The sequence below is a fragment of the Eptatretus burgeri genome, chromosome 7 (genome assembly GCF_056783735.1).
Source record: "Eptatretus burgeri isolate ZD-2024b chromosome 7, Ebu_testis_v1, whole genome shotgun sequence".
NCBI lineage: Eukaryota > Metazoa > Chordata > Myxini > Myxiniformes > Myxinidae > Eptatretus > Eptatretus burgeri.
This window is the reverse complement of record NC_140967.1, coordinates 69,095,775-69,120,571: the sequence shown is the minus strand read 5'-3', so window position 1 is coordinate 69,120,571 and position 24,797 is coordinate 69,095,775. Positions and strand designations below refer to the sequence as shown.

General features: G+C 41.3%; 1 protein-coding gene and 1 long non-coding RNA gene across 3 annotated transcripts in view; one reads left to right on the top strand and one right to left on the bottom strand.

The window, feature by feature from the left end:
- The window catches only part of LOC147023490 (uncharacterized), a 153,521-nt gene extending 135,123 nt beyond the window's left edge, over window positions 1-18,398 (bottom strand). For both annotated transcript variants that reach the window (XR_015060214.1, XR_015060213.1), the window contains exons 1-3: window positions 18,227-18,398; window positions 4,290-4,411; window positions 3,441-3,529 (exon numbers count right to left, since the gene is read on the bottom strand). This is a non-coding gene — a long non-coding RNA (uncharacterized LOC147023490). The remainder of the gene's footprint in view (window positions 1-3,440; window positions 3,530-4,289; window positions 4,412-18,226) is intronic.
- Window positions 18,399-18,405: 7 nt separating this feature from the next.
- The window catches only part of LOC147023488 (forkhead box protein F1-B-like), a 128,312-nt gene continuing 121,920 nt past the window's right edge, over window positions 18,406-24,797 (top strand). Inside the window, exon 1 of the mRNA XM_085888935.1 lies at window positions 18,406-19,502. Within this exon, the coding sequence (XP_085745061.1) occupies window positions 18,554-19,502 (949 nt within the window). The 5' untranslated portion in view covers window positions 18,406-18,553. The remainder of the gene's footprint in view (window positions 19,503-24,797) is intronic.

Genomic DNA, 24,797 nt, shown 5'->3' with positions numbered 1-24,797 from the left:
CTGTAATCAATTTTAATCGCTCTTATAAGCAAGCAACTGATAGCTCCTTAGTACTTCGTAAGATGCAAAGTGAAATATCCTTTGATTTAGAGACTTCAAAAGAAATATAATTTATTATTATTATTGGTAGTAGTGGTATTATTATTATTATTATTATTATTATTGTTATTATTATTATTGTATTGCTCTTGCAATGGCATGAGAGTTTCTCCTTTTATAGTTCTTTTCACATTAACATTAAATAATATAAAAGGAGCTTGGTCTCTTGCGTGCCTGCGTTCGTCCCTGCGTCCGGCCGGCAACAGTTGTCCTATAGGGGATGCCACTAATCAAGCCCACTCTGCAAACAGCGTGATATATTTGAATAAGGCCGGAAACCATATGATATAGTTTGTAAGGCTGCAAACAGTAGGATATAGTTGAGTTAGGCTGCAAACAGTACGATATCGTTGAATAAGGCTGCAAACAGAATGATATAGTTGAGTAAAGCTGCAAACAGTATGATATCATTGAATAAGGCCGCAAACAGTATGATATCGTTGAATAAGGCCACAAACAGTATGATATCGTTGAATAAGGCCGCAAACAGTATGATATCGTTGAATAAGGCCGCAAACAGTATGATATCGTTGAATAAGGCCACAAACAGTATGATATCGTTGAATAAGGCCGCAAACAGTATGATATCGTTGAATAAGGCCGCAAACAGTATGATATCGTTGAATAAGGCCGCAAACAGTATGATATCGTTGAATAAGGCTGCAAACAGTATGATATCGTTGAGTAAGGCCGCAAACAGTACGATATCGTTGAGTAAGGCTGCAAACAGTATGATATCGTTGAGTAAGGCCGCAAACAGTACGATATCGTTGAGTAAGGCTGCAAACAGTATGATATAGTTGAATAAGGCTGCAAACAGTATGATATCGTTGAGTAAGGCCGCAAACAGTACGATATCGTTGAGTAAGGCTGCAAACAGTATGATATAGTTGAATAAGGCCGCAAACAGAATGATATAGTTTGTAAGGCCGCAAACAGTATGATATAGTTGAGTTAGGCTGCAAACAGTATGATATCGTTGAATAAGGCCGCAAACAGTATGATATCGTTGAATAAGGCCGCAAACAGTATGATATCGTTGAATAAGGCCGCAAACAGTATGATATCGTTGAATAAGGCCGCAAACAGTAGGTTATAGTTGAGTAAGGCTGCAAACAGTATGATGTAGTTGAGTTAGGCTGCAAACAGTAGGATAGAGTTGAGTTAGGCTGCAAACAGTAGGATATTGTTGAATAAGGCTGCAAACAGAATGATATAGTTGAGTAAAGCTGCAAACAGTATGATATCATTGAATAAGGCTGCAAACAGTATGATATCGTTGAATAAGGCCACAAACAGTATGATATCATTGAATAAGGCCGCAAACAGTATGATATCGTTGAATAAGGCCGCAAACAGTATGATATCGTTGAATAAGGCCGCAAACAGTAGGATATCGTTGAGTAAGGCCGCAAACAGTATGATATCGTTGAGTAAGGCTGCAAACAGTACGATATCGTTGAGTAAGGCTGCAAACAGTATGATATAGTTGAATAAGGCCACAAACAGTATGATATAGTTTGTAAGGCCGCAAACAGTATGATATAGTTGAGTTTGGCTGCAAACAGTATGATATAGTTGAGTTAGGCTGCAAACAGTATATCGTTGAATAAGGCTGCAAACAGTATGATATCATTGAATAAGGCCGCAAACAGTATGATATCGTTGAATAAGGCTGCAAACAGTATGATATCATTGAATAAGGCCGCAAACAGTATGATATTGTTGAATAAGGCCGCAAACAGTCTGATATCGGTGAGTAAGGCTGCAAATAGTATGATATAGTTGAATAAGGCTGCAAACAGTATGATATCGTTGAATAAAGCTGCAAACAGTATGATATCGTTGAGTAAGGCTGCAAATAGTATGATATAGTTGAGTGAGGCTGCAAATAGTATGATATAGTTGAGTAAGACTGCAAACAGTATGATATAGTTGAGTAAAGCTGCAAACAGTATGATATAATTGAATAAGGCCACAAACAGAATGATATAGTTTGTAAGGCCGCAAACAGTATGATGTAGCTTGTAAGGACGCAAACAGTATGATATAGTTTGTAAGGACGCAAACAGTATGATATATTTGAATAAGGCCGCAAATAGTATGATATTGTTGAGTAAGGTGAGGATAGATAGGCTGGTTTCAATTTACATTAAACCAAAAACTCTTCCTCCTTCACCTTCTCCACTTATAATAATTGTGAGTCTCATTCAATCCCGTTTCTCATATCGAATAGATTCAGAAAACGCTGGCTATATTCAATACTTTTTTCAACATTTCCATTTTCGTCACATAACAGTAATATATCGCCCTCTCAAACAGTATTTCTAATTATACACCACCTTTCACTCAACTTGCAACAAAAGTGAGAAAAGGATATGATAAAAAATCAGCTGATATTTCAATAATTTTTCGCACGATTTTTAAAGGGTATAAGTTTATTTTTTTAAGATTAAAAAAAATTATTCTAATTTATATTAAAAGATATAGCTGGCTTCCCGAAATACGACCCACCCTCTTAGTAAAATCCAACCCAAAACCTTTTGCTTGATTCAAACACTGAAATACTTTTGAAGTTTTATGTATCTCAAAATGGATCCACTTATATTAGTGCTTTTGTTTCATGGATTATATAATTACTTTCTTATTGGATAAATCACCTCAAAGTTTTCCTTCACTTGTAAAGTTTTTTTTGAAACTACACACTTAAATGTCACAAAGTAACATCATTCATTAATTACCTTCGCATTCTGCGAAAGGTTATGTTTTGGTCGGCGTGTGTTTATTTATTTATTTATTTGTAATCTTGTGATTCGTATAACTCAAAAAGTATTAAACCGAATTGCATGAAATTTGGTGGGATGATTGGTTATTAGCCAGGAAGCATTCGATTAGATTTTGGGATCGTTCGGGTCAAAGGTCAAGGTCACGAAAAGGTCAAAATCGTCTTTTTACGATAACACGGTCAATTTTAATTCAATTTGCATGCAACTAACGCCAAAATGTTCAGAATTCAATGCCTCATCTTGTGATATGCAATATGACACAATGACGCCCATACTCTTGTTACCGGTTAGGGGTCAAAGGTCAGGGGGGTCACGACCTTGAAAATATGCGGTTTTTGTCATAACGCGGTCAATTCTTGTCCGCTTTACATGAACCCAGCACCAAAATGTTCAGAATTTAATGCCCAATCTTGTGACACAATGACGTCATAACACATGTCACCGGTTGGGGTAAAATGTCGGGGGGGGGTCACGCCCTTGAAAAATATGCGGTTTTCGGCATAACTCAGTCAATTCTTATTCGATTTGCATGAAACCAGCATCAACCGAGATTACCTTCTCTTATTGAAACGTTGTATTCACCGAGCTTGCGAGTGAAGATTCGCCAAAACGACGTGAGTTGATTGTTGTTTAGTCCGTAGCCCCTGAAAGTCGGGGGGGGTCATGACATTATAGATATGTGGTTTGTGTCATAAGACCATTCATATGAAACCAGTTCCCCACACTCATACCAAGAACAAAAAAAGTAGTGGCGGCGAAGGTATGCGCTCTATGAGTGCCCGTTCTAGTTCCTGTTTTGGATGGTTGATGATGCATAAATATTTATCAGGAAGACCGTGGCCTTGTATAGAAAGGAGACTGCAGGATAACTTGGTTGGTAATGTGCTCACTTATCAACCGTCTGGTCCTAAATTTGTTCCCCTTGTGGAGTTGGATATAATTTTTATTTTTAAAACTTCCGGCCTGGTGGAATGGCCAGATGAGACACTTCATCTCAGACCATGCTTTATTGGGGGGAGAGGAGGTTGTTTGGGGGGTGGGGGGCATTAAGCAGGCTGAAATTAGGTTGTTTGTGGTAGGTAGCAGATCCCACAGTACCTCGTGAAAAGAGTTGGGGATTGTGTATCGGTAGCCTGGTTAAATGGGATATTTTAGTGATTTAAAGGATGTAGATGTTAAGTTTAATTACATTTATGGTAGGAACTATACAGTACATAGAAAATAATAAATTTATAGACCGAGTTTTGACATACGAGTTAATGTGGTGTGGATATGTCATGGGCGTGTCAAGCCAAATGGCTTCCTGCTGTGCCCTATGTTGCCTTGTACAATATATCCTCCTATGTGGTTGAAAAAATAGCTTGGAGGTATGTGCACTCACATTTGTGCTGTTGAGCTACTTGCCTGTGTTCGACACTCGACCCAGCTATAAACTGTCACCCTGGTATTTCATGGTGAAGCAACAATGTGTGCGTTGTCCATCGAAAGGGAGACAAGCCAGACGACCTGTCTGGCAGCACTGGTTTCTGGTGGATGTAAAAATGCCAACAAAAAAAAGGAAAAAGACAAGTCAGCGAGTTATCGCCAGCACCCTGAAAAATTACAAATTCCTACCTAAAACTGCAAGTTGTCCGACTTCATTGATAATCCTCGTTTGGTTGTTGGGTTCTTGTCTGGTCAGCACATCCTCCACTACAACCAAATTCACGTTCCCAGGTTGTTTGCACGATATATCTGAATGGCTTTCTTCGGCTATGAATGGCAACCATGATGGTGTCCTCTTATATTTTTCTTTTTTAAGGGGGAATATACAGTTGTAAGTTTAAAATTGCATGAGTTTTCAGCACTCGGTAAAAATGTTTCATTAAATTCGTTTTTAAATTTTTTAGAAAAGCAACTTTGATCACCTTCATAAATCTATACTATTTCACACCATGCACTTAGTGATCACCACTTACAGATAGATAGGTAAGTGTAATGTCCAAAGCATTCTACAAATAAGATACTCACAATTAGTACAAGACACAACTTACTGTAGTTATATTTAAAATCTGTCAATGCATAATTACATATAACTAGTAAGAAAACATTATTTTGGGCCGGTAGGCTATCTTAAAGGTATGTACAGGGTGTTTCAAAAAGATTGATACAACTTTGACTTCCTGCCATCTTTGTTTTTTGACCCATAATGTTTTCCTTTTCAGGGTTTGGTGATGTTATCGTGATATTTATTCCCTGGGATTTCTTGCTCCGTAGCTCAACTATGCCATTGACACTGAAGCTGAAGACAAAAGTGGTGGCTCTGTGGTATGAGACGAAATCATATGTAGACACCTGCCAGAAAATGTTGTTGAGGTTGTTGATGGCACCATTCAAGTGGAAATGGGCTTCATCACTAAACCAGATCAAGTTGATCCAGACCACTCCATCCTGTCACTGAAGCAATTGAACATTTCAAGTCTCTTTCTCATGTCATCTTGACTCAGTTTATGCCGAATAGAGATGATGTATGGGAAAAGCTTAGTTCCTTCGTGAGGATACACCAGACTGATGTTGGTTTGATACCGAGCTCCTGGGAGTGCTGGCGGTGGGACTTCTTGGGACTGTCCACTGCAAAATCCTGCATGGTGTCAATGTTGGCTTGGCTCTTGGTTACTGATGCTGGCCTGCTACTGTTGCCCTTGCTCTGGTTGTGCACTGTACCCTTGTGCTCAAAATGTTTCACAATACATTGAGTGGCACAATTTGTGGGTCCATCACGTGTTCTGATGTCGTATTCCCGGCAGAACCTCCAGCAGGTGTCTACATATGATTTAGTCTCATACCACAGAGCCACCACTTTTGTCTTCTGCTTCACTGTCAATGGCATAGTTGAGCTACGGAGCTAGAAATCCGAGGGAACAAATATCACGATAAAACCACGAAACCCTGAAAAGAAAAAGGGTATCGGTCAGAAAACAAAGAAATGGCAGGAAGTCAAAGTTGTATCAATCTTTTTTAAACACCTTGTACACTCACCTCTGAGTTGTCAAGCTTCAGTTCAACTCTCAACTGTAAACTGCTATGCTGGTGTTTCACAAGCAGGGCAAGGCATAAATGTGTGTGCCATCCCTCGAATGGACCTCCAACTGGGAATCCCGTCTGCCATCATTAGTTGTTGGATGCAAAAGATCCCATGCGGTCCTTCACGAAGAGTTTATGAGTTATCACTGGTACCCGAAACAAATTCTAATTTCCTGCCACATTTAATATAGCATCTTGCTGACCAGTTCAGGAAAGACTTGGGGCAAAAACATTCCCTGACCGATTGCACAAGGTGGGAATAATCGGAGCCATTCAAGAAGCAGCAGTGCAGTATACATCCCTGCACCTGGGAAAGAGGGAGGGGGGAGGTTGACAGGTGCTTGTTTTATTCTGCAGTACAGTTATTGACCAATGTGATTTGGAAATTGGGATTCACACAGACAGCATTCTTACTCGCCTCTCACGGTGATACTATGAGCAATCTGCGCAACCTTTACAATTGTCTTGTGGTAAAATGGATATAATTATGTTTGGAACATGTCAGACTACATAAGAAAGAACATTCAGCTACAAGTTTGTGACAGTTACAATAGCTGAACAGAGAAGATGACAGTTGTAATTGTTACAGTGAGTGACAGTAGTGATTTTTGCTTTACCTTTTTGAGTTTGGGTTCAGCTAATGTTTACATGCCTCACAGAGACTGCACTGGCTTGTTGAAGCTGCATTGAAGTCAGAGATTTCAAGTTTGTCTCTTCTATCTGTTTCCTTTAGGCAGGGCTTCTTAATACAGTATTCATCATGAAAACTGACTTTCAGTGCTACTTTTGAAGAAACTTTAGGATAAAATAGACATCCCAGAATGCTTGGTTTTGCCTTAAAATTTACCAGTGTCAGAGGGTTTTGCCCCCTGGATCCTCACTGGGGGCTGAAAGTGACCCCCGGACCTCCGAATGATTGGACAGAGTCAGGGTCAGGTCAGGTGTGGGAGCATGTGCCAGAACAGCACGTCGCTGCGTCCACTTTCCGCCGGTACTCCAGGGGCCTCCGTCTGGCCATCCCCCAGGCAGATGCCAGGCCCATCCCCATCTCCTTGAGATGATGGTCAACCTGTTGCAACCATGAGGCACGTGGTCGACCCACTGGCCTCCTCCACTCATGAGACTCCCTCGCTGAGAGAATCTGGTGAGCAGGATCAGAGTCAGGAAAACGAGCCACATGTCCATACAGCCGCAACTGACGCTCACGGACTATGCAGGTAACAAATCTCATCCGAGTCTCTCTCAGCAACCGCTCGTTGGACACAAAATCCGACCAGCAATAGCCAAGGATTCTCCGAAGAGACCTGGTACCAAAGGAATTAAGTCTCCGTCTCAGATCCTTGGTCAGAGTCCAAGTCTCGCACCCATAGAGCAAGACTGGAAGTACCAAGGACCTGAAGACTCGGACTTTCGTCCTCCCGCACAGGTACCGGCAGCGCCACACCCCATGATCCAGTGAATCCATGACTCCCCAGGCCCGACCCAGACGTCTATTGACCTCTGACTCGCAGCCAGCAGAGACATGAATATCACTGCCAAGGTAAGTGAATCTCTCCATGACCTCAACATCCTCACCACAAACAGACACAGACAGGACAGCAGCATCCAAGATGTCACCGAAAGCCTGGATCTTAGTTTTGACCCAAGAAACCCGTAATCCCAACGGCTCCGACTCCTCATTCAGCACCTCGAGGGCCCCCAAGAGGATGTCTAAAGTCTCCGCAAAGATGACTGCATCATCTGCAAAGTCAAGGTCCGAGATCTTGACATTCCCAAATGACGCACCGCAACTTGATCTCTCCGACATCCTCCCTAGAATCCAGTCCATACAAGTGCTGAAAAGTGTGGGGGCAAGTACACATCCCTGACGAACTCCAGTAACAACTGGAAATAAGTCAGAGATGGTACCACCACACTTCACAGCACTCTCAGTACCAGAGTAGAGTTCAGACATCAGATCGATCAGTTTTGGTGGCACCCCACGAAGACCAAGAATCCTCCAGAGGACATCCCCATTCACTGAATCGAACGCTTTACAGAGATCAACATAGGCTGCAAGCAGCCCCTGCCGAAACTCTCGTCTGCATTCGGTGAGGACACGAAGTGCAAGGATACGGTCAATCGTTGACCTCTTTGGTGTAAAGCCTGACTGCTCTGGACGCTGGTGCTCAAGCAGATGGTGGCGAACCCTATCAAGAATTATCCGAGCAAAGACCTTGCCCGGCACTGAGAGCAGCGTCACCCCTCGATAGTTGTTGCAGTCTTGGCGATCACCCTTCCCTTTCCAGAGAGGGACAACAAGGCCCCTCTTCCAGTCAGTTGGGATGATGCCTGTGTTCCAGGCAGAGCACAAAACTGCATGCAACGACACGAGTGCAGCATTTCCACCAGCCTTGAGAAGTTCAGCATGGATGCCACAGATCCCTGGAGCTTTGCCCCGTTTCAACTGGTTCACCGCAGCCCGTGTTTCCACAAGCGAAGGTGGACCACAGTTGATTCGAGGGTCAGCAACAGGGATTGTAACACCCTTGACGTCCAACTCGACAGCTGGGGGATCAGCCTGGTACAACCGCTCAAAGTAACCGGCCCAGCGGGCCTTCACTTCAGACTCCTCTGTCACGAGCCTACCACTCTCTGCTCGAACTGCAGTGCTCCAAGGGATGGGCTTGGATGAACGTAATGCGCGAATTCCCCTGTAAGCGGGACGAGAATCACCTGTCCACAGGTGATGCTCTACCCCCTCACAGATTCCTCGCACATAGGCCTCCTTGTCCACCCTCAGTGCACGTACAGTTTTACGCCTCAGCTCCCTGAACAGCTCAGCTCTGCCATTCAGCCTGGCCCTGCGACTCTGGTCAATGGTATCCAGTGTCCCTTGAGAGACAAAATTCTTCTTTGCCCTGCGGTGAGCTCCAAGGCATCCACCGGCAACATCAAGTACAGTGGTCTTGAAGGCGCTCCACAACTCTTCAGGACCCCCCAAAGCACCCAGAACCCCCAAGTGTCCACTCAGCCTGTTCGCAAACTCCTCAGCTACTCTCTCATCCCTGAGCTTGGCAACATCCAGCCTCGGCTGGGATGGTACCATTCTCCAGGATTTAAGGTGCAGCTTTAGAGTTGCTACAACAAGCCTGTGGTCAGTATTGAGGAACTGAGCACTCCGGTAGACCCTGCAGTTCTGGATCATCCTCCAACGACCGTCAATGAGGACATGGTCAATCTCCTTTGCCACACCGCCAGCGTTGGAATACCCAGTCCAGCGATGAGCTTGTGGGCGCTGAAACCATGAACCAGCCACCCGAAGTCCATGACTTCTTGCAAAGTCAAGGAACTTAGTGCTATTCTGGTTCATAGTTCCTGACCCATGGGGACCAACACACACCTCATAACCATCCCTATCAGTTCCAGTCGATGCATTGAAATCCCCTAAGACTAGAAGTGTATCTCGTCTGGGGCACTGATCAACCACAGACTCGAGTGTGGCGTAGAATGCATCCTTCACGGTGAGATCACTCGCCTCAGTCGGAGCATAAACAGAGACCAGGGAAATGACACCTAAGGAGTGACGAATCCTTAATCTCATAATACGCTCGTTGACCAGTGTTACCTCAATTATCATTGGGGTCAGCTTATTGGACACAGCTACAGCAACTCCTTGGGTATGGTAACCATCAGAGCGACCAGACTAATAGTAGGTGTAACCACCCACCATTATCTCGCCGCAATCCGGTCTCCGAACCTCAGAGAGAGCTGCAATCCCGATGTCCAAACGCTTGAGCTCAGATGATAACAGAGACAGGTGATCATCCTCTCTTAGGGATAGGACATTCCAGGCACCCACCCGAAGGGACCGCCTCAGGTTAACCCAAGGAGACCGCCGTCTGGTGGATGACACCTCAGCACCACTCCGACACACTCTCCCGCAATCTGACCCAGGGATGTTACCCCGTGGTTTCCCTCCTATCAAAGATTGGGGGTCCCGAAGGCTTTGCCCCAATCCCGTCATCCGGTGAGCTGCCCTGCGAAGGGAAGCTGCACAGGAGGTACTCCCACGGAGTGGGTTTTCAGATTTTTTTGCGTTTTGCGGAATGAAGGGTTTTACGGTGGCCGGAGTGCAAATCCTGCCACCAACCTCCTTATAAGAAGTGACCCAACTGCAGGAGGACGTCCGCAGACACAGTTGGGCACTAGATATGGATGGCCGTTGGCTCACAAGGAGCTCCTCCGCCCTTTGACAGGTTTTGTTTTTAATCCTGCTGGGTGTCCATATCCAAACACCCTCCTCACCAGAAAACCTGGTGGGGGAGACGGTTTAGTCGCCGACAACCCGACCATGGAACAGGTTAGTACAGGTTTACATGGTACCTGTAGCAGGTCACAGATCGAACCTGACCTGACAGAAGTCAGGGACAGAGTCCCACCTTGCCAAATACTGCATTCCACCGAGCCCTCATATAAAGTCCCACGTACAGGTCTGGGATCGTAAGAAAAAAGATTCTTACGTACGATTCATATACTTTTTTATCTTCATAACATTTCAGATGTACATACAACATAGGAATGTAGAAGATGTGGCAAAACAGTTCCAGCAGAAGGATTCCAAAAAAACAAAAATCATTCAATTTGCTCAGGAAATCAACAACCACTGGACCTCTTAAAAGTAAGAAGCATGTGAACATGAACGTGTGGAATTCACCCTGGAACTGCAACAAAAAGGCGGCAAAACAGTAATTGAGGGCAACATGCTTGCGAAAAGAAATTCAAATAGAAATTCGTCAATGCTGTCAGTGATGAATCATCATCGAGTTCATTATTTTTTAATCAGACAAAACAAAATAAACTTAGAAGGGTGAAGGTGAGGCAAATATGGAGAGGCATTGATAACCGTCCCACAATATGAAGCATTAGATTGATGATGTCACTATGCGGTGTCAGTATTTAGCTTTAAACGCTGAACGTTCGAGATAGAAGATCCATATTTCACTCTGTAGGGGAAAGAGCTAATCAATGAGTTGATGTACATATGATAACAGTGAAACATGGTTATGTATTAAATGAGAACTGCGCTCGTTAGAGCACATACCTTCGCCAGGGTGAACAGTTTACATTTTGCATTCCAGCGATAGGCTAGATCTGCATCTGGACCTTCACCAAATTCTAATCGGCTTGTTCTCATCTTATTATTAGCAAAATTATTGGCAAGGGTTAAACTGGGTGGTTTGCCAATGCCTTCACAGCATTGTTTGTCAGTGCTCTATCCATTTAAATGCCAAATGTCAAGCAAGGAAGCAGAACCAACCTTAAAAAAAACAGGTCTTTGGCTTGAACTTGGCCAGGATTTCAACCACCAACATTACAAACTCAGAGTGGACACTCCAACCATTATGCCCATCTGGTATATATATATATATATATATATATATATATATATATATATATATATATATATATATATATATATATATATATATATATATATATATATATATATATATCTACATGTACACAATTATTTATTAATATACATACATATGACTGACTTTTCCTGTTTCTGCCAGCAGTAACATTTCTACCACAATAGTTCCGATAATACATGAGTACATAATGGTACAAAGCACCTCATTTGTGTGCATGTACAGATATATATACATATATATGTATATATTATGTACACAGAAACACATATATATATATATATATATATATATATATATATATATATATATATATATATATATATATATATATATATATATATATATATATATATATATGATATACCATCACACTGCAGTAAAAATACAGAGTTATATCTGCTATTCAAGTCGAGGAAAAGCGTATATCTTTTCACTCATTTTGTCACATGCCAAAAACAATTTTGCGAATCTCATTCTGTTTTATCCCACTGAAAAAAGTCCTTCATTGACCATGAAGAAAGCTGAGGCAGAGGCTGTATGGGTAGTGGGGAGATGAGCCACCCCCCTCTCCTCCCTACCCCCACTCGCTTTCAGACACCATGTGAATGGTGCTCATGGGGCGCACTCGAGTAGCGCTTTAGCTTCTGTTCTCAGTCACATTAAAGCAGCATCTCTGCTTCTTAAAGGGGTCTGCAGAGTCTGCAGTGCAGACCTCACCAAGGGGTCATCATGAAGGGCTCCTCAGTGCTATCAATGAGTCCCTTCAAGCTGTGCCCATCACCAATGACTTTTCGCAAGAACTCTTTTGAAAGATTGAAAGGGATAATTATATATCAGAGTAACATTAAATTACACATTTCGATACAAACTTCAAACAAATGCACGATTATATATACATATACTTGTCTGGGTCCCCAGTGAAGGATGGGCAAAAACGACATTGGGGTTCTGGCACATGTTGTGCATTGAAAACGTATGGAGTTCTTGCCCTCATGGTGGTGAGCTTTCCCAGAGGAAGTTGAGAGATTTGCTGGACATTCAAAAGCAATGGAATTATTGGCCTCGTGGTGGTTACCTTTTGCCCTTGGGCTGGTGGCAGTACTGCCTGACCCCACACTACAATATCCACTTTATTGCGGCCTTTGGTAGCCTCAAAATGGCATTCAAGACCAATGTGTTGTAGCTTAAAACCATACCCAGATCCTGAAGTACCTACAACCAAAAATATTTCGCCTCGAGTTGCTTGGCTTCAGCTGTGAAAGAGCAACAAATATATGCACAAAAAAATTGCACAGACACTTGAAATTATTTATAATCCTGTATATACACATGCATGATATATATATATATATATATATATATATATATATATATATATATATATATATATATATACATATATATATATATATATACATATATATACATATATATATACCCGTATATATACATAAATATATACATACATACATATATATACACACACACACATAAATATATACATATACTGTACACACATACAGTTCATACGTGTGTGTGTGTGTGTGTGTGTGTGTGTGTGTGTGTGTGTGTGTGTGTGTGTGTGTGTGTGTGTGTGTGTGTGTGTGTGTGTGTGTGTGTGTGTGTGTGTGTGTGTGTGTGTGTGTGTGTGTGTGTGTGTGTGTGTGTGTGTGTGTGTGTGTTGTAGTCATCTGGTCATCCCAGTTGCCTGATTCAAATATGGTGAATCGCCTCAATGCGACCATAAAGGTCAGCTAAGTCAGCGGTCCCGGACCGGATTATGGTCTTTCCACTTCTGATACGGTCTTTCCACTTACACTATTGGTACAGTATGCCTCATCCAAATTAGGGCCGAGCAATGCCGAGAGGTGCACGGTATTGGCTGGATAGGTAGCATTATTTTACTCAGCCAATTAGTCCCTCAACGGGCCTTTTATAATTGCCATGAAGAACTACAACAGCCAGAATTCATCGTGAGACTAAGTATATTTTAATAAGAACAGTAAATGGTCATGGGGAAGGGAACACAAGGAAGGCAATGAATAACCAGTTCGTAATCTAATATATATATATATATATATATATATATATATATATATATATATATATATATATATATATATATATATATATATATGCCAGATCATTTTTGGATCATGTATGTGTGGGTAGACTGCCGTCGCCCCATTGGATAAACAGCTCGCCAGACTCTGCCCACAATTGCAACCTCAAAATAAATCATATGGCCACCATTTTATGAAGCCGCATCGGCCACAGGCCTCGGGTGTCAGACAATTGAAATTGACCGAGCTATATAACCACTTTCGGTGTAATGTATATGCACATAAGCAAAAGACATGTTTTTGATTCATGTATGTACCACGGGATGTTTTTTATTATTTTCAAGAGCGATCATGGCAGCAGTCTGTGGCATATATACACTACCCAAATAAAGGTATAAGCAATTTGTATAATAAATTAATGTTTTTGTATGTAATTTCAGTTTTAGCCTGACATTTCAGGGCTGATGAATGTGAAAATACAGAAGGGTCACCAGTCACTTTTACAGGCTTTTCTTTTTTCACAGGCATTTTACAGGATTTTTACAGTAAATAAATTTACCCCTTACCTCTCACCGATACTCGCACTCACAGAACAAACAAACAAATGGGAGCCTCAATTATTTATGCCTCATGGCTATCAGACACACCACAAAAGAGAGACAAAGTGAGTAAGACAAGACAGAAAGAGTTGTCAGCACAAACCCAACAGTCTGGCAGGACGGGGTCCCATGCAGTCCTGGCAGGTTGGGCAGGCAAACATCCCATGCCACTGGTGAGGAGAGAGAGAAGAGCATGGCTCCAACCTCAGCAGGGCGAGACTCAGGTGCCTGGGACTCTCTGGCAGCACAACCTTCTCTGCACGGGTCAGGGTGGTCTCCTCCCTCTTCCAGTGTCACCCCCACCTTTATGGCCTCGGGCCGTGCATTATCAATGACATGCCACGCCGCTCTCCGCTCACCCACTACTGACCGCTGGCATGGTCTGAGGGCAGAGCAATCCCTCCATGACCTTTCACCCCAGCCCATGATTATTTTTAATTTTTTTCAGTTTTCAGTTTTACAATCAAACCTCCACGGCCCATCCATTTTGGGAACATAGGTTTTATGATTGTTTGATCATATAAAACTAAATGTATAGTAGTTATGAAAGAAGAATGATATAAACTCTCTTCTTCTTCTTCTTTCGGCTGCTCCCTTTAGGGGTCGCCACAGCGAATCATCCGCATGATCCACATAGTGATTTGGCACATGTTTTACGCTGGATGCCCTTCCTGATGCAACCCTGGTCGCCTCTTACGACACAGGGATATGGTACACCTATTTTAACCGGGGTATACACCGGCTCAGTACACTGGTACTCATTTCGCCGACCTCGGAAGGATGACAGGCTGAGTCAACCCCCTGGTGTATTAATTCAGTGGCCCAACGGGGCTTGAACTCAGGACCTTTTGGATCCCAAGCCACTGCCCTAACCACTGCACCAACACCAGGCTATCGAAGAATGATATAAACATAGTTCCGTTATTGTCAAAAATCTTTCATGTTTTCATCCCCAAACTTGCTAATCATTGATGCCATGTTAAGTCACATGAGTTAAACCTCCATTTTGATGGTTTTGTTTTTCGTTAATTTTTTACATATTTCTCAATTTCCGCGACATTCGTGCGAGTTCATTTGCGAGGTGCAGAACAATAAACGACTCAAAATTCCACGAATCTCTTCGAGGGGCATGTGTTGTGAATGCGCAGAATGCGCGCAATGGTGCGGGTTTGTTGGAATGAGCATCCCTGTTGCCTGGACCATGTTGGGCACCTCGGCAGTCACCCCGTGTGGCCGACCAGTTCCTACCAAGTCCTTCTGGTGCTACAACCTTGTGGTATGATCAACAAAGCCAAGTGAACTTAAAGCTTTTCAGATAGCTGATCGAGACGGATTGCTCATCCTTGAGGCCTGCACATCAGCGTTTAATGTAAAAGGAAGAGCAAGAGCGCTATGAGGGAAGGTGGTGTGTGGTGGGGGTTGGGGTGTACCAGACAGATGGAGGACGACCTGCGTTATAGAGATGTCCAGATAAAACGGTGAGTTGAAGGTCATGCACAAGCGGAAACAGAAATAAATAAATGTACTAAAACAAAACACACAACAGTGTGATTTCTGTCGGTCTTGTTTCCATACAACTTTTCGAGAGAGTTGGCTGGAAAGAATTAGTTTTATATGAGAACAAGGTCTAAAATGTTTCTTGAGCGATCTCCGAGAGTTCTCCTTTGGGGAAAAAAACACCAAAGAATATCATCGTGTGGTTGTTTTGGAGACTCGTTTGGAAGGCTGGAAAACTTATGCATGCAGCCCAGTTGATTGATTGTCTCAGCCATGAGAAAAATTGTTCACTGGCTTAAAAATTAATAAAGATCCTACTTTAGGCATGCTGGAACAACTATATCGAGTTTTCCAATCAAACCGAAAACTGCACTCGGTAGAGTGCATCATGTTGTCTCACATGATCATTATGAACAAAAATACCATCGTTAACTGAACACATTACTATTATGGCCCATATACCCATATCATCCATGCACCCTATTATCTCACAAACATTGCCATTATTCATAGCTTTATTGATTGATTATGAGGACATTTAACGACCACTTTTGTGCACATTAAGGATAAATTGCATCAATGAAGATGAATGTGAAAAACAATATTCAAACTATATTCCCCATGGCTCGTCGATCATATGTACGAAGTTTCGTATCGATCTGTCAAGTGGATCTGGAGAAGATTTTTTACGTTTTTATTTTAAATCTAATATGGCCACCAGACCTCGTCATCGATGACATGATCAATTTAATTCTTCACTCACTTCAGTTCATAGATCAGATATATGAAGTTTCAGATTTTTCAGGTAAGGATTTTGATTCAACCAATTATGGCTGATAGACCACTTCACCGGTGATGTTATCATTAACACCCTATATACCACAAGGGCAGTTGATGACATGCAAAGTTTCAATTTTTTACATTGAGCATTTTCGGAGAAAATGGTGCCTAATATTTTTCCCTTTTCCCCAATAAAGCTGCCAGACCTTGTGACCGATGACGTCAGAGTAATCAAAAAACAAAATTATATGGGGAGTTGTCCTTTGTTTAATGTTTCGCATTGATCGGACAGGCGGTTGCAAAGAAAAATAAACAGATAGACACACACAGACAGAGAGGCGCGTTACAGTGGTCTTGCAACCCTTTCGGGGCGAGACTAATAACAATGTTAAGTATAGGGAATTGTGTTGTCACTATTATTTGCACAACATGCTTAAAATATTAATGTAATGCCAGAGGAATAGCATTATTCATTAAATACTGTAATTCAAATTGTTGTGAGTAGAATTTTTTTTGCTGAAGAAAATTAATAAATGGTGTATATATATATATATATATATATATATATATATATATATATATATATATATGTAAAGATATAGTATATCGTAGAGGTACGCACACTCACCTCAAAGCTGTCTGGCTGCTCAAATCCTGACCCAGCTATAAACTATCATCCCAGTGTTTAACAGACAACGTGATGTATCGATGCGTCCCTCGGATGGATGTTAAACTGGGTGTCCCGTCTGCAGATATTATAGTTGGTAGATGTTAAATGTCCCACGGTGACCTTGGTGAAACGTGGGTGAGCTATCGCTAGTATCCTGAATAAATTCCAAATTCCTGTCCTAACTACTATTAGAAAGGCAATGGCAAACCACCTAGCCCAACCCCTGCCAAGAAACTGCTTCGAAAGAACCAATACTCTGTAATGATTATATATATATATATATATATATATATATATATATATATATATATATATATATATATATATATATATATATATATATATATATATATATACATATGTATACACACACAACACACAGGAGAACACCGACCCACGGAATCAGCACCCATGCGGCGATGGCGTCTCCACGGCGCTCGCGGTGGATGATGTGCACGTACAAACCGCGGGAGGTGGTAAAGTGCTTTCGGCTCACACCTGGTACATGTTGGTGGTTGCAGATTGGGGTGGATCGAGTTGCGGAGGACCTTGTGATTTCCTTGTCCAGAAGACACACATATCGTTCTTTTTTCTTGCAGTTTACTTTTGGAGCCCGGCGTTATGTGAGCCTCATCAATCGAGCTCGAGGGACTTATCCCAGGACCCCCGATACAGTCATGATAAGTCAGAGATATCAAATCTTCACTCAACTCGTAAAGGCAACTCAAAAATAATTTACGTAATCATCATGTACAAGCACAAGAAAATAAAAGCATGCCTCGTCCCAATTTACTTCAATTACATTACATGTAAGGTCCATGTCATATATCCTTGACACATTTACCTTTAACGTGCACAGGGACAGTGGAAGGTGAACACCTAGTTTATGTCCTTTATTTCATAAACAGTCTGTACTGAGGATGACTCGTAAGTTAGGGCTACTGCAAACACATTAAGAGGTAATCGGGAGAATCCCCCCCTCCCCACCCACTACCGTGCCCCCCTCTCGACTCGGCTCCCCCTCCCCTTTTCCACTCCATGTTGGGAGACCAACTCCTCTCACAAACCATTCCCCTATCCTTCCAGAGCCCCCATCCCAACTGCATTGCCGCCTCCCTATCCGAGCTCGAATCTAATCTGCGATCCCACGGGAAGGGCTCACATCCAGACCCTGCAGAGCAAGACTCATCAGACACCGAAACGTGAATCAAGGAGTCCACATCTGATCGATTTATTGATTGGATCCACGAACCTGGAGCCTAGAAAAGCACTCGATATGCAGTCGGGGTTTAGGCTTCGATGGCTCGAGGCGGCTCCATGAAAGCAGAGTATGTCTTGGTAGAACAAGATGCTGGGATGGTGAGGTGAGTTAAAAGGTTGTTTATAGGGGGCGGGGCAAAAACTCCTCCCATCTATTCGGTCACCCCTCCCTTGTGCTCTTCGCCCCTCCCATCTGCTCTCTCTCTCACCCCTCCAAAATCTTTCTCCAAAGCCCACCCTCGCCGCATCCCCCCCCCCGGAATCTCGGACGTCCATTGCCCTGAATGCGTGTCCTGGTGGAGTAACTCCCGCCCGAGCCATGACCACCGAAGAAGCGAAGCTCCAGAAGGACTCTTCTCAGAGCAAAGCAGGAGGTCCGATGACGCCGGCTACTGAGACCACGTCGGCAGGAAAGAGCAAGAAGAGCAGTGGAGGGATCAGGAGACCGGAGAAACCTCCATACTCATACATAGCACTCATCGTCATGGCCATCCAGAGCTCCCCCGCGAAACGCCTCACGCTCAGCGAGATCTACCAGTTCCTGCAGAGCCGCTTCCCGTTCTTCCGCGGTGCCTACCAGGGCTGGAAGAACTCCGTGCGTCACAACTTGTCGCTTAACGAATGTTTCATTAAACTGCCCAAGGGACTCGGACGGCCGGGTAAGGGTCATTACTGGACCATAGACCCGACCAGTGAGTTCATGTTCGAGGAGGGCTCATTCCGCCGCCGTCCGCGTGGCTTCCGCCGAAAATGCCAGGCACTCAAGCCAGTATATGGTTACGGCTTTGGCTCACACATCCTCCCGCAGTTCGACTTCCCGGGTGCGTGCGGTGCGGCCTCTCTGCCTGGAGAGTGTGGGCAAGGTGTGAACACATGCGGGGTTGGCGGTGGTACTCTGTGCACCGGAGGGATTGCAAACTCCACGTCCTCTTGCGGCGGCTTGGGATCCGTGTTGGACTCCGTGGGGCACCACCATTCCCACAGCGGGCAGACATCTGGCACAACGTACGGCCTGCAGACGTGCGCAGGGCACGTCTCTCACCTCGACTTCTCAACGCACGGAAATGTGTCCCCGGCACTGGACATGCATCATCACCACTCTGGGTACGCACCAAGTTCGGGTCACGCGAGCTGGTTTGGCACTTCGGCTTCGGGATATGGGAAACAGGGATCTCTCGGCACTTGCGGAGCGCCGCCTTTACAGCACGGCCTCTCCGTGCCTTCGCTCGAAGCTTCGTACGGACAGCCCGAAGTTCTGGATGTTAGCGGTAAGTTGTCCGGTAAGCCTCCTTGTGCGACCACGCGCAGGTAAAATTAACTGGGACATGATCATACATATCAGAGTATATAACTGCAACATAAGATCCTCAATAATACTTATCAGATTATTACATGTCATTCAATTTTCTAATATCGGTCCATGAAGCGCTTTTAAATTGTACAATGCATGAATAGCTTTGAAGTGGAAGATGTGGCTTAACCAGTGAAATGTAAACAAAAACAATAATATAGTTTGCCATTTCAAAATGAGAATTGTATATAAACCCAAAAATGCATACATACACACAATATATATTCATATAAATAAATACAAGTCAAATAAATAATATAAATAATACAAATAATACAAATAATACAAATAATACAAATAATACAAATAACACAAATATATATATATATATATATATATATATATATATATATATATATATCATATCATCATCATCATCATCATCATCAGACGCACCTCCTGACTGTTATGGTGAGCATCGCCATGGATTATGTCTCCCACGGTAAAAGCGCATAATCCGTACAGAACAACCATCTGTCTGCCACCCAGACAATTGTTCCCACTAATGCAAACCATTCAACCAGAAGGCACGTGATGTGACCAGTGGGAAAATCGAAACATGAGTGTGACGTGCACACCACTGATCCCCATTGGAAACAGTCCACACCAAAGCGAAGCCTCCTAAAGAGGTGCGTCTGATGTATAAACGACGAATGTGGTCATCACTGGTTAGATATTTATTGGTATACAATCCTGATGAGGACAAATAAGCCTGAAATCCGGATCGGTGGTTCGGTTTGATGTTTAACTGATGATGACTATATAATCTTTGTCTCTTTGACAGAGTCACTGGACCGAAGCCTCTGTGTTGGAGGCAATGCTTTGGTGTGGACTGTTTCCAATGGGGATCAGCGGAGTGCTCGTCACACTCATGTTTCGATATATATATATATATATATATATATATATATATATATATATATATATATATATATACATATACATATATATATATACATATATACATATATATATATACACAGTAAATATACATGCAGTATATACATATATATATAAATATATATATATATATATATATATACATATATACATATACACACACACACACACACACACACACACACACACACACAGTGAATCAGAATAATGTATAAACACTTTGAGATGTTTTTCCACTGCTCAAATATGAGATGATTATTTTCCATATTGATCAGCCACGGGTTCCTCTGCAAAAAAAAAATCAGAATGTTAAGTGCTCGCCTTAATTATATTATGCAGAAATTTTCATTCAAATTAATAATGGCATCTCTGAAATTCAGCACTTTAGTGTTTATATATTGTTCTGATTCACCCTGCAGAACATCCACTGGAACATCCGCTCTGAGTCTAGTCAGTCGGTGGTTCAAACCCGACCGATTTAATACCAGACTTTCTATGTTAAAAGAAAGAAAGAGGTACCTGTTGTTTCCTTGCTTGTCACTGAGCATTTAAAAGGATAGAGCATGGACAAACGATGCTGTGAAGGTAATGGCAAACCACCCATTATAACCCTTGCCAAGAAATTGCTTCAGGAGCATCAACACTGTAAAGAGAATTGTGCATCAAATCAAATGAAATCTGCATTCATACCTTACAAGTTGTTAAATCTGTCTCTTTATTTCTGCAGTTATTGCATTTATAAGTTTAACTTTCTATGGGCTTCATTTTGTCGAGAAGTATTATTTAACGACCTAATATCTGAGGAAAGGAATATTTGAGTAAAAAAAAACAATGACTGACCTGAAGGAAACCGATATTTCTCCACACATCAATCCTTTTACAATAAATTAAATGTATTAACCCAATAATCACCCTGATTATATTTTGGTACTTGTGTTAGACCACGGACCTGCTGATCACCCCTTGCATACATGAATGTTAAGCATTCATTCTGTTCAAACTCTCGTTGGTTCATTGCATGAATGAATGAGATAATGGGATGAAACATCGAATCCTCCTCCTTTTTTCCTCCCCTCTTCCTCCTCCTACTCCTTCTACCCTTTCTACTCATGGCTTCTCTCCACCACCTTTGTAAAGCAACTCAAATTAATTTAAATTGTGAATTCCGCAGAAAAAAAAGGAAACTTAACACACAGGAAAATGACATTTTTCGGTGTAAACTTCATGACAGTCGAGCATATAGTCCAAGTTCATTAAATATGTCTAACACATATATAAGCCGTAATTCCAACCTGAAATCCTGTGCACCGTTTTGCTCGACATTTTGTTTGAAGTGTTTTTTTTGTGAAATTTATATTATTGTTTCCTTCACGTGAATTCGTGGATTTATAAAATAAAAGGTGTGCAACATTAACACCTGCATGAGGCAAAGCCATCTGGCGCTAAAGAAGCGAAAAACAAAAAAAATCAACAATAGCACAAGGAATAGAAATAACGAGTGCAAAAATACCATTTTGACAAAATCCTGTATTGTTGTTCACTGTAGGCTGTAGAAATGTGTAAACGACGTACGTGACAAATGCATGTACACAGCGATGCATTTGCGGTGAAAACCCTTGGGATGCACATTTTGTTCACTGAGCTTACAATTCAGGCGTTTACCTCCTCAAGGTTTGCATCACGTGTATTTTTTCCAGGTGACCTTGTGAACTCTCTTGTCATGCTTTTGAACGATTGAATTGATCCGCCGAGTGTGGGAGTGTGGTGGCTGAAGTTGTGTTCTTGGTTTTCCTTTTTCTTAAACGCAAAATAAACAAGCTGCAATGCCGATGCAAACATTCTGTAAATTCATTGATTATATTCGGATTTACAATGTTTGTGTAGTTAAATAGATTATTTCCGCAACCTTGCTGACACTTCACAAATGTTGTTGTAAACACCATAAATACATATCCAATTTGTGTGTAATATATTTATATACATATATATATATATATATATATATATATATATATATATATATATATATATATATATAAAGAAATATATATGCTGTATATGTATATATATATATATATATATATATATATATATATATATATATATATGTATGTATAAATATATATGCTTATATATAAATTAATATATAAATATGTATATATATATATATATATATAATGTATATAAATAAATAAGTATATATACATATGTGTGTATATGTGTGTGTGTGTGTGTGTGTGTGTGTATGTATATATATATATATATATATATATATATATATATATATATATATATATATATATATATATATATATATATATATATATGTATTCCATTCAGCAGTCTACTCTGAGTCTGGAAGTCAGTGGTTCAAAACCCGATCGAGTCATAAAAAAACACTTTATATAATAAAGTACATGCTGCTTCATGGCTTGATGCTCAACATTAAAAAGAATAGAGCATAGCATGGACAAACAACACCAGGAAGGCAACGGCAAACTACCCAGTATAACTCTTGCCAATAAACTGCTTCGGGAGCACCAATTTTCTGTAAAGAGTCTGGTACAGGTTTTTTATTAATATGTATATACATATTTGTGTGTGTTCGTCTGCGATATATTGTATATACTGTATGTGTATAGATTAAATATATATATGTATATATATATATATATATATATATATATATATATATATATATATATATATATTTTACGATTCAAGAGTGATAAGTTAATCCAAATCCGAATGTAAAAGTGGATGCAATACCATAAGGCTGGGTTGGTCACGAGGTTAAAATTGTTGTAAAAAGCATTTGTGTGGAAATGACTATAAAATCATTTACTCATACATATGGTAAAATCACACTACAGTTAATATAATTGATTGATTTATTTTACCTTTGGCTGCACGAACATTTTAATTTATCCTCCATCGAACGTTGCACATGCACGAGCTGATGATTTGACACTCTGGGTTCCACAGCACATTTGCTAATCTTACACGTTTGCAATGAAAACAAACCTCACAATATTGATCGGAACATGAAAATAAGCAATTTGCATTTGCAGGAAAGGTCAACATAATAATGGTACTTTATCAAAAAAATCCAACATTTTATGATGAAAAGTTATGCTTTTCAGAGTACTCTGTTGTGTAAAAGTGTCATGCTTTTAAAAAGCACAAGGCCAATGTTCGATTGACACTTGCTGACTGAATGCACTTTTGACGAAGTCAATTTCTCCCGTTTGTAACTCATCCCGATATATACTCTGTGGTATGATCAATTACCAGGAAGTCCTTGTCCTGGCATTAAAAAGTCAAATAATGAAACGCTTATGTCAAGTTATAAGAGGATTTTATTCCGGAAATGCAGTGAAAAACGGCCGTGCTAACAAACTAATAACACGTTATAAGATTTGTTTCCAAATGTTTTTTCCGGAAAGGAGAGATTTTAAAGTTTACCGATGTGTAAAGGATTATGAAGTGCAAATCGTAGACATCATAAATACAGGTAAAGATTCAGCAGTTAAATCACGGTTACTGATTTATCCACAGCATGGATTATATCACAATCGTAATGGAAAAGTGAGATCAGTATGTTTGTGACCTGACAAAAAAATGTCAATTAATGAGATTTGTGTATTTGTGAAATGTATTTTTCTTCGTTTTTAGAATAATGTTAACCTTTAAACTGACCAATCATGTTCTTCTTTTTTCATAATTCACTTTGGTCAACTGACTATCCCATTCGTCAGTTGACCGAAGTGAATCTCGGTAATTGTAATATAAATGTCGCACACTGCCGTAGTCATAAGGGCTCAGACTAGTCGCATGAGTGGTTTACGTATTTGCATTTTGCATGATGTATTCTCTTTGCTTGTGCAACACACAAATGAGGGGGGTGGGGATTGATGAGGGGGGGGTTGATGAGGGGGCTATACCGGGTGCTGCCTGGCTTGGTTAGCTTTTCCCGGCGGTGGCTTCAGACGTGTTGAACATTAAAAAGCGATGGAGTTATTGGCCTCATGGCGATTAACCTTTGCCTGTGGGCCGGCAGCAGCACTGCATAACTCCACACCTCAAAATATACTTTACAGCAGACTTTGGTAGCCTCAAAATGGATGTCAAGGACTACGTACGAGAACGTAAAACCTTGCCCAGATTCTGAAGTACCTACACCGAAAATTTGGGACCTCGAGGTGCTACGGTTTGGCCATTAAAGAATAACGTACAAACACACAATCACTTGAAAATATTTACAACATATTATTAGTAAGAAAGATTATTTCATATGTATATATGTATATAT